General features: G+C 42.1%; 1 protein-coding gene across 1 annotated transcript in view; it reads right to left on the bottom strand.

Annotated features, from left to right (window-relative positions):
• Window positions 1-432: 432 nt before the first annotated feature.
• BRWD1 (bromodomain and WD repeat domain containing 1) overlaps window positions 433-19,015 on the bottom strand; it is a 60,517-nt gene continuing 41,934 nt past the window's right edge. Inside the window, exons 17-39 of the mRNA XM_069946136.1 lie at window positions 18,091-18,316; window positions 16,111-16,257; window positions 15,843-16,011; window positions 14,657-14,750; window positions 14,310-14,462; window positions 14,076-14,143; window positions 12,058-12,256; window positions 11,856-11,978; window positions 11,659-11,766; window positions 11,435-11,559; window positions 10,439-10,521; window positions 9,468-9,579; window positions 9,325-9,386; window positions 8,960-9,115; window positions 8,090-8,210; window positions 7,870-7,995; window positions 6,591-6,672; window positions 6,321-6,434; window positions 5,027-5,179; window positions 4,719-4,882; window positions 4,321-4,559; window positions 3,792-3,971; window positions 433-2,861 (exon numbers count right to left, since the gene is read on the bottom strand). Of these exons, the coding sequence (XP_069802237.1) occupies window positions 1,942-2,861; window positions 3,792-3,971; window positions 4,321-4,559; window positions 4,719-4,882; window positions 5,027-5,179; window positions 6,321-6,434; window positions 6,591-6,672; window positions 7,870-7,995; window positions 8,090-8,210; window positions 8,960-9,115; window positions 9,325-9,386; window positions 9,468-9,579; window positions 10,439-10,521; window positions 11,435-11,559; window positions 11,659-11,766; window positions 11,856-11,978; window positions 12,058-12,256; window positions 14,076-14,143; window positions 14,310-14,462; window positions 14,657-14,750; window positions 15,843-16,011; window positions 16,111-16,257; window positions 18,091-18,316 (3,924 nt within the window). The 3' untranslated portion in view covers window positions 433-1,941. The remainder of the gene's footprint in view (window positions 2,862-3,791; window positions 3,972-4,320; window positions 4,560-4,718; window positions 4,883-5,026; window positions 5,180-6,320; window positions 6,435-6,590; window positions 6,673-7,869; window positions 7,996-8,089; window positions 8,211-8,959; window positions 9,116-9,324; window positions 9,387-9,467; window positions 9,580-10,438; window positions 10,522-11,434; window positions 11,560-11,658; window positions 11,767-11,855; window positions 11,979-12,057; window positions 12,257-14,075; window positions 14,144-14,309; window positions 14,463-14,656; window positions 14,751-15,842; window positions 16,012-16,110; window positions 16,258-18,090; window positions 18,317-19,015) is intronic.

Below are 19,015 nucleotides of genomic sequence, written 5' to 3'. Positions count from 1 at the left end.
GGACTCAGTCTAGTTGCTAGGTACATGTCTCTAAGAACTGAATTAGAACACTGTTAAGCTCTGCCTCCATAGCAACCAAGCTTAAAGTGAATGTCCACCAATCAACACCAAATGTTTTTGCTTAAAAACTTGATGTAGGTCAAATAGACTGTCCAAAAAAAAAAAAAAAAAACTTCGGACATCAAATGTTTAGACCAGTTGGGTCTGGGTGTTTTTGCAGCCCCCCCTCCTCCATATCCATTATTATATAGAAGGGGTGCCCAGCTAAGTGCATCACTCATTAGCTCGCTGCTTTCGCTGTATTTTAGCAAGGTGGAGATCAGAGTGAGCTGGGGAGAGAACTACATAACCTAGTGCTTCTCCCGATCTAAATTTTAGAAAAGTAAAAAAAAAAAAATTTAAGTTTCAGGGGCACCTTAAAAAAAAAAAAAAAAAAAAATCTTTGGGCACCTCAACCCCCCCCCTCCCACTCCAAACTGGCAGTACCGTTGTGTTTTTGTGGTCATTCCATGTGCAGTTCTGGGGTTCAAATAGCTCCTGATGCTGTCCATTCGATATAAGCAATCTTTTAGACTGAAAGCATGGTGTCAATGAGGCGGGGCCTAGAGCACCCCCTGCCCTAGGCCTGCAGAGTCTCCCTCTTCTTGTTGCCCACCCTTATTAGTTACGCCCCTGGGGTGGTGTAGGTAAGGCAGTCAGCAAGAGAGGAGCTTTAGGCCTAGGACATGGATGCTTTAGGTCCAGCCTCATTAACACTGTGCTGCCAGATTAAACAAGCAATTTTATAAAATGGACGGCACCAGGGGCTATTCGGACCTTCGACCGCACATGGTATGACCACAATAATGCAACAGCAGTTTGGGGGGGGGGGGGGTGCCTACACATTCAATTTAAGTATTTTCTAACGTTGCAGCTGCCTAAAGTGGGCGAAACCACATTGGCATGCGATGGCCAATGATTTAGCTGGTCATACCACAACACCTCTCTGCCACTGGCCTTGGCATGCAGCAGCTGTAACAATGAGACATACCCCAAACACCCTGGCATAGACATGGCAGACATTCACTAGGATTGGCACTGTGCTGACACAGGGAAAAGCAGCTTGGTAGCGGTTACCTTATACAGAAGCTTAGTTTGAAAAAAAAAAATTATTTTAGGTAGAGAACCACTTTAAGACAAGTAAGCTTTGGAAGACAAACTCTGCAGATAAAGCAGGAAATCAAACATTTGAGCTAGAGACGCTTAGTGGTTGCTGTACCTTCATAATGGCGATCTACCCGTGCTAATACAGCTACAGCAAAAATCAACTTCGTGCTAACGTCTCATAAGTTAATACTTTAGAACGATTTTCACCAAAAGGAAAACCGAGAAAAAAAACAAACAAACAGAAAAAGTGATACTTGTCAAAACGACGACCCTTCAATATATAGAGGAAAAATTTTGTTATTCAATAATAATAAATTAACGGCAATAACCTACTGGATTCTGAAACAAAAACCGTGTTCAAGTGTCAAAAAGAAGGGGGAAAAACATGAACTTTATAAAAAAAAACAAAAAAAACACAACAACTTTTTTTTACAAAACTATAGACATTTGTAAACGTAATGTAAGCTGTGCAAATTAGTGTTCAATGGCCTAGAAGTCAGATAGTAAAGAGGAGGCTGCCGAGATGCGGCATCACATGGCCAGAAGCCTCGAAAATACCCAATATTTGTAAATACAAACACTTTTTGCCCTCAGATGACCTTCGTGCCCCATCGCGAGGCACACGTTGGCATCTGTGCTGTAAATGCTTTAACAACAAGTGCAAGTAAACAAGTAAGAAGTCCCATGTGGACACATTCACTTATCCGATTTTTCTGGAAAAGAGAAAAGAAAAAAAAAGTCAAATCCCTGAATTGGAATAAGTGTTAAAGTTATCAATTTCTTCTTTTTGTGGCTTTAGCGGAAGAACTGCCTGGCTCGCTCTCTGAGGGACAGCCTCTGGAGACGGGGGACTCCAGAACGAGCACCATTCAGGTTTTCATCACTGTGAGCCGGATTTTCTTCGTACCTCACAGTCCTTTTACCTTGGTTTCTTGTGCGGATTTTGGAGCGACGGGTTAACTTGCGGGTACGTCCTCTGTCCTCTTCCTCCCATTCCTCATCGCAGCTGCTAACTATACGCTTCCTCTTGTAGTCATGCCCTCTGGATCTGGCAGCAATGCCTGCATTGGTACGAACATCCTCGCTGTCATCAGAGCTGGAGGAATCTGTATCCGAAGAGACTCCATTTGCATTCTTGGGTGGTGAACACTCACCAGAACTGGACAATAAGGAGTCAGAGTCACTTAATAGTTTTTGTTTCCGAGCCCGAGGCAGGGAAACAACTTTTTTCTGTCTTTTCCTTTCAGGTGATTCATGTTCTGACTCTGTATCTGACACTAACCCATTCCGGGGATACGGTAAGAATCTACCTCTAAAAGTGCCGGTGGGACATACATTGGTCAAGACGACTCTGCACTCCGGAGACTGAGACTTTAGCACTTTCACAGTAGGTTGTTCCCTCTCGCTGTCACTTCTCAAGCCAGTCTCCTCATCACTGTTGTGCAGCAGCCGTTTCTTTGCCTTTTCCGCTGCTGTCCGCTGGGGCAGGGTCCGGCTGTTCTTGCTCGCGCTGCAGTCGCTGTCTGAAGTGGAGGCACTGTTCTCGACGTCTGACATGTTTTTGATCTTGTTGGCTGCTAGGGCAGCGCATTTGCGAAGAGTTTTCTTCCGCGTTCTCTGATTAGCTTTTCCAGCAGATTCAGAGTCTGATTCAGAGGAGCTTGAGATTCTCCGTTTGCTGGATGCGGTTCTCCTTTGGTTATTGCCCTGAGATGCTGCATTAGAAAAAAAATGTAATCAGTATTAAAATGGTGACTGTCATGTGGTAGTCTGTGTGATTTCTAACACCTCTGTAAATAATTTTATTTGCCAACAATGACTCCTTAGCCCAGAATAGCTCTAAAGCTTTGGCTGTCCAGGCATGATGGGAATTGTAGTTTTGCAACAGCTGGAGGGCCAGAGTTTGACATCCCTGGTCTAGATTAAGCAGGTAAGCTAAGTGTCTACCTTCTCCAGAGGATCTGCATGGTTCCTGAAAGGTAAAGTAGGGTTTCCCTCTTATTTCAGCAGTATCAAAGTGCCAAGTGCAACTTCATCTTTGCAGCTGCTGTGGAGAGGCTAACCTGTTGTGGTATAACAACGGGCAGCATCCCCCTATTACTGTATATATACATAGTATAAGGAGGGAAACAGGACCAGCCTCTGTATGGTACTCAATTCAGCAAGCACTGGATCAGAGCAGAACATTGGGAACAGCAGGGCTGCCACTGAATCGAAGAGGCTACTAAATAAAATAAAACTTTTTTTAATTAAGTTATATTACAAAGTTATATAACTTTATTAAACCAATATATAAATGGAGTACCTCTTTAAAGGCTCAAACTTGGCTGTGTATTTAAAGGGATTGTACAAGATAGCAAAAACCTAACAGCTTTCTTCCAGAAACAGAGACACACATATCCATACACAAAGTTTTTGGTATTGCATCTAGTCTCTAGTGACAACCAGTGCACAGGCATGGTGGTATTCTTTTGGCAAAAAAAAAAAAAAAAAAAAGTAGCCATGTTTTTCTAATCCTGTCAAAGCAATTCAAAGTTAACTTGATCTAATCATTTTTTTACATCTTTTACATTAACAAAATTCACTGCTGACATCAGATGCCAAGTGTCATTTACACTGTAAGAGGGTTTTCCTTAGTCATTTACCTTGCTTCAAAGCGGTTGCTCTCTTCAGTCTGCCATTACTCATCTTAGTTTTCACACCGTTAACCTTGGGTGATGCTGGACTTGAATCAGTCTTTTCATTTATTTTTGAGCTGGAAGAAGATGAAGAGCTGGAGGAATGTTCAGAAGCCGAGGTAGAAGAGGAGGAGTCTGTTTCGCTTCCTATATAAGGAATGAGATATTGAGAGAAAGTCATGCAGCACTACAGGGTCCCCCACACCATGGATGGGGAATCTCCAGTCCTCCAGCTGTTGCAAAACTACAATTCCCATAATGCCTGGACAGCCGAAAGCTGTCCAGCCATGATGGGAATTGTAGTTTGGCAAAAGCTGGAGGGCCAAATAATTCCCAGTCAGCAGCCTATGGCATGTATAAAGTAAACTGGGTAACTCTACAAACTTGCCCCAGGCTCTTCCGGCCCAGTATGGTTGTCATGGCATAACTCAGCATACTTCTAACATCACCATGTAAAATAATGCAGGGTGCCCAGTTAAAGAGCCAGTTTCTTTACCTGATGACCCAGAGGAGCTTGGTGAAGAGTCTCGCTCTCTGCTTGATGCATGGGATTTAGTGATGGACGTAGTTGAGAAGCAAGGTGATTGTCCATTATGGTGTCTTGAAGAGGAGCTGGCTACACTGAGGGGACTAGTAGCACAAGCTGCTCCACTTGAGGTAGGCTGTGGTGAAGACATCTCTAAGAAACATTGGTTCATATCATCAGATATCGCTCGTCTCGCTTGTCTGACTTTTCTGTATGTGAAAAGTAATAACATTCTTTTAAACAGTGGTGCCCAAGTAACTATAGTCTCTTACCTATGTCAATACGGGGCGGTGTTTTTTTTATTTATTTTTTACTTATAGAAGTCAACCAAAATGAATACACCAATAAGAATGGACAACAAAGCTGACCTTAGTGGTCTTCTCTCATGTTGCACATCCTTTCCGGGTGTTCTCTTTATAAAGCGCCAATCTTTAGGTCTCATCCGAGATTTCTGGGCAGCTTCGTACTCAAAGAGGATACTTTTTATCCTCTCTTCAGTCAGTGCTGACAGTCTTAATACCATACCATATATCTACAAAGGGAAAAACAATACCGAGATTGGGGATGATAATACAAAGAGAGGCAAAGTCTGTTCTAAGACCTGAAGCAGAATTTATGTTTTGGCTTTACAAGTTAGCAAAATAAAAGATGAAAATTTCGGGACACGGTATTTTACCCTTGATCTCTTATTTGGCGTATACAGCTTTGCATTCGAGAAGACTAATCTCATGTCATTACATATATCATAAGGACTACTGTAACTTCCAGCTGACAAAGTTTCTTTGATGGTCCCAAAATCCATAGGCGTTTCAATAATGTCCTTGTAATCCTGCCAAAGAAAAAGAAAGGTGAGGAAGTACAAACCTTGGCATAACTACAAGTACCTTAAAAGTACTACACACAATATAAAACGAACAGTTACAGGTCTTACTAATGAACCCTTACTTAAAAGTGTCACTGTCGTGAAAATTCTTTTGCAGAAATCAATAGTCCAGGCGATTTTAAGAAACTTTGTAATTGGGTTTATTAGCCGAAAAATGCATTTTTATCATGAAAAAGCAGTTTGAAGCTCTCCCCCCTGTCTTCATTGTTCTCCTATGGAGAGAGCTAAATAAAACACCAAAACAGGACAACAAAGAGTTAATCTACAAATACCTTGCCCTTTATCTCCTCTGAGAGTCACCACTGACCTCTCTGAGCTCTGATTACAGCTGTCACCCAGCTCCATGCCTGTAATCCTCTGTTATCTGCTTTCTGCTGTCAACTCACTCCCTCCTTCCCCCTCCCTAGAAAAGACAGGGTTGTGTCTGATGCAACAAGTCACAATTTCCTGATTTTTTGCAGTAGATGGAAAGGAGGAGGGGGGGGGGGGCTGGGAAAAGGCTTTTTAAATGCAGATAATGGCATATTTGGCTAATAAACCAAATTACAAAGTTTCTTAAAATAGCCTGGACTATTGATTTCTGCAAAAAAAAAAAAAAACACGACAGTGGATCTTTAAGCTATCACCCAGGGCTAGGGCTAAATGTCTACTCCTGGTCATGCAACTCCTCCACTCAATGGACATGGATTTTTTAAAACTGTAGGGTTGCAGCCACTTACCTTTCACTTGAAGTAGTGGCAGATTTATGCAACACAGTGTTTTTTTGATCCCATAACCAGGAATTGCTTAGGCCCCAGCCTAAGAGCTACACTGAGCCTAACAGCCTCTGACCAATGTCTCATGTGGCCAAGAAAAGCACATAAACCACATACAATAGGTCAGGCATGGGGAACCTTCGGCCCTCAAGTTGCCGAAAAACTACAATTTCCATCATGTTTTGGCTGTCCATACATGACGGGAATTGTAGTTTACAACGGCTAGAGGATAGACTGTTCCCCATACCTGCAATAGGTGATACCACCCCCTTGTGAAAGGACAATGGGGATTCTAGTAGTTAAAAAAAAAACAAAAAAAAACTTTCACATACAGGGAACTGCTCTAGGTCCACCGGCTCCCTGAAGGGCTCAGAGTCTTCACAATCTATTATAAAGTCAACCAGGTCCATACAGCGACTCTTCCAGGAATTGGTTGTGTTCTCGCTCTATTGTCAGAGAAAAATACACTCTTATTTGATGCTTTTATGTTATGCAAACAAAAACACTGCTTAAAAAAAAAGTCAGCATTATCTGCTGGATACACTGGACTAAAAGCTTTACTTTATACAAAATGACTGACATAAGGATTTGCAAGGCTGTACCTGTCCATCACACATCTTTTCTCCCTCAGTCGACACCTCGGGAGACATGCTCAGGTCTGTAATACTGTCAGTGTTGCTGTCCCTGGGGAGAATAAGGAAAAAAAAAAAAAATTTATATAAAATATATATATATATATATATATATATATATATATATATATATATATATATATATATATATATATATATATATATATATATATATATATATATATATATATATATATATATATATGGAAAGCTCCAAGGCGCAAATACATATTGTGGCTTTGTTGCAATGTCTACAAGATAACAACGGTAGTGCAACACGGCCAATACACCTGGATTCCCACTATGGCACTGTAAATTGGTTATCCCAGATTAGAATACAAACAGCTTCTTGCAAAAGCAGCACCACCCCTGTCCTCAGGTTTTGTGTGGTATTACAATTCAGCTCCATTTGCTTTAAGGGAACTGAGCTGCAAAACCCCAAAGCCACAAGAGGCGCTGGTTCTGATTAAAAGCAGCCATGTTTTTCTAAGCTTGGATAACCTACTGTAAGTTATTCTTAAAAAATATCTGTAGTCTGTCTAGTCTACGTTTAAACCAGCTCTTAGCTTACGTCAAACCAGAATCATCCACCAAATTTTCACCCATTTAGACACCGCCCTCTTTGCGTTTTTTCTTGAACATGGTGGTTAAAAGGGGCATTCCACTCAAACATAACTTTTCATATGTTGCTGCCCGTTGTGAGACTAACAATTCCTTCCATACTTATTATCGATTCTGTCTTCTTCCCCTAGTTCTGAGCTGCTTTCTGCTGATGACACATCATATGATATGGTAGAAAATATCATATGTTTGAGGCTCTCTCTTAATCTCCCCCTCCACTCTATATTATGACAGCTCATGTAAAAAAGTCCCTGACTGGCTTTATCTGCAACCTATCTGTCGCACCTTTGTAATGCCAGGAGGATTCATCACAGTATGTTCAGCAGCAATTTGACCTCAGAGTAACCCTCCCAGCATTACAAAGAAGCCACAAATTTGCAGATAAGGCCAGTCAGGGACTTGTTTACATCAGCTGTCTCGGAAGGGGGGGGGGGGGGGACAGAAAAAAGCTCACACACAGTTCATTGCGCCTTCGGCAGAAAGCAGCAGCTCAGAACTAGATCACATAAGTGCTCTTAACGAACGACCAGGCCTGGGAGGACTCATTCTCTGCTGCTTACCACGCGGGTAAACCAAACTAAAACGCCGTAACAAGCGTAACACCAAGCATCCTGTGTGTGATTCTTACATGATAAATTTTAAGAGCAAGGCTGTGATTTTCTTTGCCAACTTTGTAATGTTGCTTCCTGGTTCGTTGAACGTCTGGGCGTTATGTTCAATATATCTGACTTCCCAAATCAGTGCAGAAACCCTCCTGTAATAAGAGATATGAGCATTCAGGAAATTTACTTTGTTTTTTTCACTTTAATATTTATAAGTGGTAACAGGAAGAGGATGCAGCTTCTTACCGATAAAAACGATTGACAAGCCTCATCCGTATGGTGCTGAGATCAGTGGGGTAAGCGATCATCATGCAGTACGACGGGTAGACACTCAAATCTACAGGGGCTGAAAAAGGACCTGTCCAGTCTGTGACAATCCACAAGAGATGCATGTCAAAAGAGGAAACAAAGAATAAGTAAATGTAATTCAGCATTATACGATAGATCGCCCGCTCATCCTTTCATTTAGCAACCAGTGGGGGTCTCAGCACCCAGACCTGCACCAATGAGAACATCTAATATATGAAACATGTCATAGTGACAACTATCCTCAAACGCCAGTAATTGAGTCCTAACAAGGATTCCAAACACAGACCAGGAAACTGCCAATTCTATCTGCTCCTCCCAAGACCAGCAGCATCAGTGAGTATCCATCTCGGAGCCCAGTATTTTACTTTGCAACAACATATGTTATTATGCCTCAAATTTTTTCACCCTTTAATTCAACAGGGGTGAAGTCTGCAGCAAAACCCACATGTTTCACATACAGATTTGTGCATGTGGAATAGTAGTATATTGGTGGCAAATCCCCATAGAGAGTCACATGGTCTAAAAGTGTAAGTAGTGCTGACAGACATGAGATGGGCGAATCTTTAAAAGGATCTCCTGGAAACACTAAGCCATCAGTGTGTGATGAGTGCCCTGGCATCCCCACCTGGGGAAATTAAACCTAGAAGACTGACTGAACGGTACCAGGTTTGTCTGAATGAGTTGCTGTGTCTGGAAAAACATGGAAGCAGCCTTAGTGCTGCTAACATCCGTGCAAGTTCAGGGGTCAAAAACACAGATGCAATGTGTGTGTGTGTGTGTGTGTGTGTGTGTGTGTCAGCATCTTACCTAGATTAAGGATCTGGTCAATGCCACAAATGATTCGCTCACATTCACTGTCCTGGTTCCCTTCTCCCCATTCTCCTTCCTGGGGACTATATAATAAGGTATCACGTTCTTCTTCGGTAATTGAGATGCTGGTTCCTGGCTCCTCAGGTGGAAGTACTGAAAGACGACGGAGAACAAACAGGTATGAGATATGAGCCAACATTAACTAGCCAAACAAAAATCATCAGAAAAGGAGCAGTGTACATAATCTGTCTGTAGAAGCTATCTGACAATCAATGTACAAAACCAAATATTCTACTGGGGTATGTTCACAAACATGCTGTAGATCTTCCGCAAATGATCTAAGGCATAAACAAACCACATACCATTACCAGGAATGACATCCATGTCCCAAGGACTTAGTTTTTCTCTCTCTCCATTATCCCACCTGTGACAAGAAGCAGATTCACAGATCACGTATATGCACTGATAGCTTCTTAGTAGAGGACACTAGACTTCTTGATCTTACTTTACGGTGTAGCACTGGAAGAGACTGTCTGGATATTCGGCTTGATATGGCTCTTGGCCGACAACTGTCCCGAACCACCAGGCATCGTCTATTATGGAGCGGAAGCGGTCACCTAAGCCAGGAAACATTTACAGCCATTCAAAACTAGCTCGGCTTCATCCATATATTGTGTAAAAGCATGTTAAAGAAAAATTATATACGTATTTTATTTTTTATGTAATGTCTGAAAACAAAATCTTGTCTATGTATCACTGAATGTCAGCCACGATCCTGCCTACTCCTTACTATACTGTCTGGCAGGAAGACAACAGCAGGAGCCTCTGTCATGCCTGCAGCTGGATGAAAGGTTGTTAAACCACACCCCCTTGGCCAAGTACATTGGGGGCCCTATTACTTTCAATGTCATCAATTAACTACGATCAGGTCATTTTTTTTGAGAGCATGCAAATTTCTCTTTCAGACTCAAAAGGACAGCAAACCACTGAAAGGAATAGGTGCCCATGCGTGGATACGTCAGAACTAGAGATGAGCGAACCTGGAGCATGCTCGAGTCCATCCGAACACGAACTTTCGGCATTTGATTAGCGGTGGCTGCTGAAGTTGGATAAAGCCCTAAGGCTATGTGGAAATCATGGATATAGTCATTGGCTGTATCCATGTTTTCCAGACAACCTTAGAGCTTTATTCAAGTTCAGCAGCCACCGCTAATCAAATGCCGAACGATCGGGTTCGGATGGACTCGAACCCGGTTCGCTCATTTCTAGTCAGAACCCTATTTTCACAGCAAGAGGACGCAATCATGATGTGAAATTAACCTAACATATATACGGTTATAAAAAAAGGTCCATGTGGAGCCCATCTGCAAGGAGTCTCATCGGGGACATGCCCACCTGAGCGGACTTCTTCACCAACATCAATACAGTATATGCAGAGGAAGTTGTTTTCCCTATATGCACATTATATGAACTTACCCTCCTGCCAATCTGTACGACGTGCATGATCATAGAATTGCCTCAACACAAGGAAGTCTATCACGTCAGGCATGTCATGATATCTAAAGACAAAATACAAAAGAACTGAAATATGCAGCCAAATATGTGCACTATATTTAGGAATAAGGCTTGCAAATATGAAACTTATCTTTGCAATATTATTCTACAAGAACAGCATCCAATCCCACAGCCTCTATCCACAGGACTGGCAGGATTTTCAGGTTTTAACATTAAAGACTAGTGTGAACTGTGGCTTATACTGTAACCAGGTTTGCTTTTTACCATTTCTGTCTCCTTCCTATGTCAATTGTAGGACAGACTTTGATCATTGCTGGAGTCAAATGTCAAAGACTATGATATATACAAATGTACAGTATGTATGCAGTGTCCATAGGACATCTCAGGGCAGGCCTAAATCTGCCTACAAGTTGCAGCTTTGCTTTCTTCCAAAAACAGCACACGTTCTCAGGTTGATTTGCCGTCCTGGGAGCATTGTGTCAGGTGATCCTGTTCTCAGGTTGCGTGTGGTATTACCACTTGAATCTATTCATTTCAATAGAGTTAAACTGAAATACCACATACCAACTGAGGGCAGGGGTGGCACTGTTTCTGTAAGAAAACAGAAATTTTTTTTTAAGCAAATCCTCTAATGAGTACAGCCCCTTTCACACGCATTGACATTCTATGTGTAGACTTTGTTCAACCACCTCTAGATTACCATATAGCTAGAGATGAGCGCAACTGGAGCATGCTAGAGTCTGATTGTTCATCATTTGATTACCAATGGCTAAAAGTTGGATGCAGCCCTAGCGAGTCCTGGAAAACATGAATACAACCATCTATGATATCTATGATTTCCAAGACTTCCTAGAGCTGCATCCAACTTCAGTCACCAATAGTCAAATGCCAAATGATCAGACCCAAGCATGCTCCAGTTGCGCTCATCTCTAAGCACAGAAACTAATAAGAACGTACTTGAGAGAGAAGGATTGATCCGTGATCTTTCCACTGGCATGGTCTATCAAGGCAAGTTTAAGACAGCACAAAGTGGGAGGACCAATCTCGTATCGAATCCCAACGATTTTCACCAATTCTTGGTCCTAGTCAAAAACATAGTAAGTTTCTCTCCAACACACTGAAAACTTGCTAAATACAGATCATAAGCAAACCATGTGCTGAAAACTACAGACATGCTTTACCCTTAGCACACATTTCTTCCAGGGCTCCTTTAAGGAGCTGCCAATACTAAGGTTGCTTCTCTGAACAGCATTGATGTAGGCTTCATGACCTTGTCGAAAGTAGATGACCTAAAATAGCAGATATGACTAAGTGTCCCAATACACACAAAACAGAAGGAGTGATCACATTATACTTCTTGTATAGCTATAAAACTCACTTCATCTCCCATCTGTGGAACAAAAGGCGACCTCCGAGGAGTAGTGTCTGTGATCCAGCAAGATGGACGCCAGTCAGTGGAGATTTCTCTGCTCAGAGGAGCTCTCTCAGGCAATTTTGTTGTCTACATATAGAATAGAGCGTATAGTACACATAGCCAACATAAATCCTACCCTGTGAGGTCATCCCATCACACAACATACTTCACGGTCCCCAGGTGATTTCTTGGTCCTCTCCCTTTTGGGGGTGGACTTTTCTTCCGTGGATCCCTCTACTGCTGAACTCTCATCCTCAGAGCTGCTCGGCAACCGCTGAAATCTACGGCGGGTGGAATTGCGGCTCGGAGGTTGAAGATTAATCCCCGCATCTGCAGTCCAATCAGAGTATTCACTGGATAAATCACTACAACAAGGAACAAACAAGGTTTCAGATTTATATTCTTCATACAAGGTAATGGCAATTTACACATGTCCAACAAATAAATGTAAAATTATGCAAGATTTACCCTAACCAATCACAACAAGAGAGGTCAATAGTTCCCGGAGTGAATGAAGCGGTGCTGCCCATGACTGCCTATGGTACTTCTAAACATATGGACACGCACAGAAGACTATGGGCATAGTTCAGAGACAATCAATTCTTTTATTAACATAATTTAAAAATATGACAATATACTAATAAAAAAAAGTGTAAAAAATGACCACTAGATTTGGGTCAGCAAATATGTATTGCTGACCCAATTAAGCACTTTATATAATATTTCTTGCACTCTAATTGTATTAATGCTCGCTGTGTGGACAAGTTGCATTTATTATCTAGTGGTAATTTTTTTTTTACTTTTTTTATTAGTATATCATATCATATACAGTGGTGCCTTGGATTACAAGCATAATTCGTCCCGGGACTGTGCTTGTAATCCAAATCTACTCTTAAACCAAAGCAAATTTTCCCGTAAGAAATCACTGAAATGCAGACAATTGGTTTCACACCTCAAAAATAAGGATTTTTTTTATCCTGAACATGTAAAACAAATAAAACAAAATGAGAAACAGGTGAATATGTGATATTATAAATTACTGTACAGTATAGCAATCAGCATGTGGAATTTAATGTATAGTAAGTGCATAAACCTGATAGCAGCAGTTTGTAGATAGAGGATGGAACTGCAGATCTCCATAATGCAGTAGTATAGTACAACAGGCTAGAATAGAGAAGCAGGGCTGCTGTCAGAGGTCTGTGTGGTCACATGACAGCAATGGAAAAGGGGGTCTTCAGCATGGACCAATCAGGACTGACAAGACTGCATGAAGGACATACTTGGGCACATACATGCAGCATTCTGTCCAGGGAGAGAGGGGTTACAGCTATGAAGAGATTATCTCCACAGTCCTGTCCTCTGATGCAAGCCCCAGCATCTTAGCATCTGCTAAGATTTGGAAGGTGAGGGAGACTTCCTGGGTCAGAGTACAGGGCTGTAGACCACACTATGCAGGTCATGCCCCTCCCCCACAGTACAGGGAGCTCTTACACCAAAGCAATGCTCTTAAACCAAGTCACACTTTTGAAAACTGAGCTCTTAAACCAAAACGCTCTTAAACAAAGTTAACACTGTATTTTTAAATATGTTAATAAAAGTAGTGATAGTCTTCTGTGTGTGTCCATATTCTGTAAGTGGGTAGTTTCAATATTAGGGTAGAGTTAAATCTGTTGGTGCAGGTAGCTGGTGTGATCCTGCTTTCTTTTATTAACCATCTCTATCCCGAACCTGTATATACTTCTAAATATAGCACAGATAAGCATTAGGCAACGTCCAGAAACTTTATGGTGGATGAATGGAGCATTGCTGAGCATGCACAGTGCCACATCATTCTCTTGGAGGACAAGTGACCTCGGTTGTCATGATCAGTGACAAGTTAGGGGACAGACATATGGGGGTATGACTGCAGGCAAGAGTTTGCCGTACCTCTATGGAGATGCATACTCTGTATAAAAACAGTAAGGACACAGTATAGACCAGGAATGGGGAACCTGAGGCCCTCCAGCTGTTTCAAAACTACAAGTTCCATTATGCCTGCACAGCGAAAGCTTTGGCTGTGCAGGAATGATGGGAATGGTATCTTTGCAACAGCTGGAGGGCGGCAGGTTGCCCATGTCTCGTCTAGATGATACGGTTCAAGCTTGTGGCTGCACAATCACAAAACACTAGCAGTTGTACTTTTACCTTGTGTTTCTCCAGTCATCTTCATCTTCAGAAGCTGACTGCGCCGAATTGTCACTTTGATTTTCCATCTATAAATAAGAAAAACCCAGTTATACACATGATCGCTGCCATAACCTACTGCAAGGCAGGTGATCTTGAGTGTGCTAGGGGTCCCCATAAAGATTTAGAAAAAGGTCCCTACCTACAGTACACTATATAGTTAAAAAAAAAAAAAAAAAAAAAATGTCCACTTGCCTCCTCCTCTTCTACCACTTCAGTTGCAGAAGTCCTAAAACCATCATCTTCTTCACAAGAGAGCTCAAGGAACTCTTCCACTGCACGGCGTGGAGGTCGTCCACGAGCTGCTATCTTCTTAAGTAGTCTCAGATTACGAGCTCGAAGTGTATCCTAGACATAGCAAAGGCACTCAGTAACAAGTATTACTACACATGAATCTTTGGTAGCTGACAAAATAGGTACCCCAAAGACTATACCAATAAATGCACACACAGTGAGCTTCCAAGGTGTTGGATTGAACTACGACATGTCAGTCCAGATGCCATTCCAAAGTAAAGCAGCAGCAAAAAAGGAGATTTTCTCACCTCTTCTGAAGAGTCACACACATTATGTGGCTTCTGGCGGGCAAAAAACAACTTTTCCTGTTCTCCTTTAGCAATTCTAATATCTTCCTCTTTCCTGTAATAGAAAGGCATACAGAGCATCAATAAACCTCTACTACAACACATGGATGCTGCCCTTGGTTTATGTTCTATTGCTTTTTCTGAGACTTTGTGAGTTGAGTCGCTTGCAGAAGTGGAAAACTTTATACAACCCAGAAGAGCCATGCTGGGTTACTGCAGCGCCACTCCCACTGAAAAAATACAGGAACTGTGCCGCAATACCCTTGAATGGCTACTAAACCAAAGACAGAGGTGAGGCCTCCAACTCAGTTCACTACGTATAGCAGAGTGCCACGGCTCTGCCAAAAAGCTGATCGGCGGGGGTGTTGGACAACAGACCCCTACCCATCAGGATATGCCATCAAATCACAGAAAACCTCTTTAAAGGGGTTGTCCGGCGATAAAAAATTATTCACAGAATAACACACATTACAAAGTTATACAACTTTGTAATGTATGTTATGTCTGTGAATGGCCCCCTTCCCCGTGTCCCACCACCCCCCACCCGTGTACCCGAAGTGTGGTGCGCTATACATACCTGTCACGTGCCGACCACGGTCTCCGATCCTCAGCAGTGACGTCTTCTTCGGGCGGCGAGCGGATCTTCCCGAGTGCTTGCCGCCCTCTGCAGCGTCATCCGAAGCTCAGCCGCGATTGGCTGAGCATAACTGTGCTTAGCCAATCGCAGCTGAGCAGCTGATGACGTGGCCGCGGGGGGTGGTGGGACACGGGGAAGGGGGCCATTCACAGACATAACATACATTACAAAGTTATAACTTTGTAATGTGTGTTATTCTGTGAATAATTTTTTATCGCCGGACAACCCCTTTAAAGCCATTTAAATTGGGGGACAGTTTTAATATTAAAATTCTGTTTTTCTATTTCTGAATTACCCATTTAAAGTGGTATAGCCCAATATTAAAAGTTCCCACCTATCCAAGGTACAAAGCGACAATAAGTGACTTCAGCTGCTGTAGTCGGAATCCACCAAAGTAATTAAAGGCCATAGTTACAAATTTGTACCACCTCCATGCTTTATACTGCTATTCAGTGCATTCACTGCTGAAGTGTATGACGCTATGACAGGATGATGTAACATAAAAGAGACCTGTATATGACGCTCGGAATCTCTGGAACGACCACCCTTTTCCTCCAGGCAAGTAGATCCCTCTCAGTAGCAATCTGACTGCGAGGTGAGTTATTATGCATCTGGCGAACGCCCTCTACTTGACCGCTGCGCCTCAGGCCGATATTTGGTGGAGAAGCAAGATCTGGAACTATTAAGAAAAATTTAGGTAGAGGAGCTACAACAGACAGCAATGTGTACACAGCCTCCCCTACAGCACATGTAGGGTAGGGTATTACACCTACAGTACCTCTTCTGGCTGCACTGGGGGCCTGACCGCTGGAGCCGGGTTCTTGTTCTGGATTTTGCCTCTGGTCCGGCCGCAGGTTGGAATCTTGGTTCTGTTGATCAGAGTTTGTCTGCTGACTGACCACTTGTTCCACGATTTCTCCATCAACTTTAGACAATAGGTTACAGCATAAGGGTACTATTACACAAAGCAATTTTTCGACGACTAACGATTAACAATAAACAATCTTAACCCTTTGAGGACCAGGCCCAAAATGACCCAGTGGACCGCGCAAATTTTGATCTTAGTGTTTTCGTTTTTCCCTCCCCCTCTTCTAAGAGCTCTAGCACTCTCCGTTTTCTATCTACAAGCCATGTAAGTGCTTGTTTTTTACAGGAATAGTTGTACTTGGCGTCATTCATTTTACCATAACATGTACGATGGAATTCCAAATATATTATTTATAAAGATATAAATAGGTGAAATCGTAAAAAAGAATGCAATATGGTAACGTTTGGGGGGTTCTTGTGTCTACGTAATGCACTATATGGTAACACCGACATGACACTATTATTCTATAGGTCAGCCCGAACACAACCATATGCAGGTTACACAGATTCTCTAATGTTATATATATTTTTTTTTTTTATGAAATCCTTTTTTTTGGCAATTAAATAATAAAATGGGCCTATTGTGACACTTATAACAGTTATTTTTTCACCTACGGGGCTGTATGGGGTGTCATTTTTTCCGCCATGATCTCTAGTTTTTATTAATATCATATTTGTGAAGATCGGACGTTTTGATCACTTTTTATAGATTTTTTTTAATATATAATGTAACATTAAATCGGTAATCCGCGCACTTTTTTCCCCTCTTTTCGTGTACGCCGTTCACCGATCACAATGACGCTTGTTATATTTTAATAGATCGGACAATTACGCACGCTACGGTATATTATATGTTTATCTATTTATTTTAATATGTTTTTACATAATAGGATAGGGGGGGTTATTTCAACTTTTATTGGGGGAGGGGTTTTGGGGTAGCGTAATAGTGTTTTTAACTTTTTTTTTTTTACACATTTGAAGTCCCTTTGGGGGACTTGTACATACAGTACTTTGATTTGTACACTGATTATTGCTATGCCATAGGCATAGCATTGATCAGTGTTATCTGCGATCTGCTCATTGAGCCTGCCTGTGCAGGCTTAGTGCAGCAGATCGCCGATCGGACCGCACGGAGGCAGGTGAGAGACCTCCGGCGGTCCGTTTCAACTCCCCCTGTCACTTACACTAAGGGGTTAATGACACGCGGCAGCGTGTCATTACCGGTGAAGTCCCGGCTGCTCACTGCAGCCGGCCCCAAACTCCTATGAAGCGCGCTCCGCTCCGGAGCGCGCTTCATAGCGGGAGAAACACCCAGGACGTAGAGTTACGTCCAGGGTCGTCTGGGGACAGACTTCCATGACGTTAACTCTACGTCCTGGGTCGTCTAGGGGTTAAACGACCGCTAAGGCAAACGACCTGAAATCGTTCGCCCAATTACATGGAACAATGATCGTTATTTATGATCGTTCTTGCGGTTGTTTAGTCGCCGGTATTGCGTACATCTCAGTTGCGAATTCTTATTCCATCGAACAATGTGCGAACGATCAAACAATAAAAATAGGTCCGGATCCTATTAAACGATCAACGATTTCTCGTTGGTCGTTTAATCATTGCCTGCTATTACATGAAACGATTATCGTTCAAATCCGAACGATTTAACGATTTTTTGAACGATAATCGCTCCGTGTAATACAAGCCTAAGTCATATTATATGGCAACGCATGTATAGTATTTAACCTGAACCAAACCTACCAACACAAAGATCACACAGGTTATTTATTTTTTAAACATTCTTTATAAGATCACACAAGTTAAATATTCTTTTTTAGGCCCCTGGCTGCCTTAGTAAATTGAAGGCTCAATGATACTGGTGGGTTTCCAGAGTGCTTACCAGTTTCCATATATCCCAACTGAGGAAGCAAATGCTCATCGGCACAGTTCTCCCTCCCAGGTACCAGTCTCTGATATGCAGGTGGATGAGGGTTTCCGTCAACATCTACCAAAAACGGTGGCGGCATCAGATGTGGAGCCTGCTGGGTTTGTTCATCGAGGACAAACTGGTTTGAATCTACAATAAGGGGTCTATAGTCTGTGTGGAAAAACATCTGCTCCGGAATCTGGAATAGGAGTAAATCATTGTTAACAATCTGCTCATAATAAAAAGCCCTGAAAAGAAAACTTCAGATGTAGCTATGGACTGGTGTCTGACAGTGCTCTCTGCTGCCACCTCTGTCCATGTCTGGAACTGTCTAGAGCAGGAGATGTTTTCTATGGGGATTTACTACTGCTCTGGAAAGTACCTGACATGGACAGAGGTGGCACTGTGTCAGAATGGAAATACACCACTTCCCGAGGACATACAGAAGCTGATAAGTACTGGAAGACTGGAGATTTTTTTTAAAAGTAGTGATTTACAAATCTGTATTACTGTCTATAAATAGTGGATTAAAAAAAAAAAAAAAAAAAAAAAAAAAAAAAAGTTTCCAGAGTACTCCTTTAACATTAAATTTCACAGCAGGGTAGGGCTGGGCGATAATGGCCTAGATCAATATCGCGGTTTATCGCACATGTAGCGGCGGTAACGATAAATTGAACGATAATTATGACACGCCCCTTTTAAAAGCCACACCCCTTTTGAAAACCCCATTTTCCGATGGTAATACAAACGTGGATTTATTCCATATAACAATGTGCAGCAAACTTCACAAGTAGTACACAATGTTTTGGCATCTCCTACACCATTTAAAAGTGCCACTTGAAAATGGTGTAGGAGATGCCAAAACGTTGTATATTACTTGTGAAGTTTGCTGCACATT

Source organism: Dendropsophus ebraccatus, chromosome 11 (genome assembly GCF_027789765.1).
Source record: "Dendropsophus ebraccatus isolate aDenEbr1 chromosome 11, aDenEbr1.pat, whole genome shotgun sequence".
Taxonomy (NCBI): Eukaryota; Metazoa; Chordata; class Amphibia; order Anura; family Hylidae; genus Dendropsophus; species Dendropsophus ebraccatus.
Note: the sequence above shows the minus strand (reverse complement) of the source record. Positions and strands in the feature narration are given on the sequence as shown.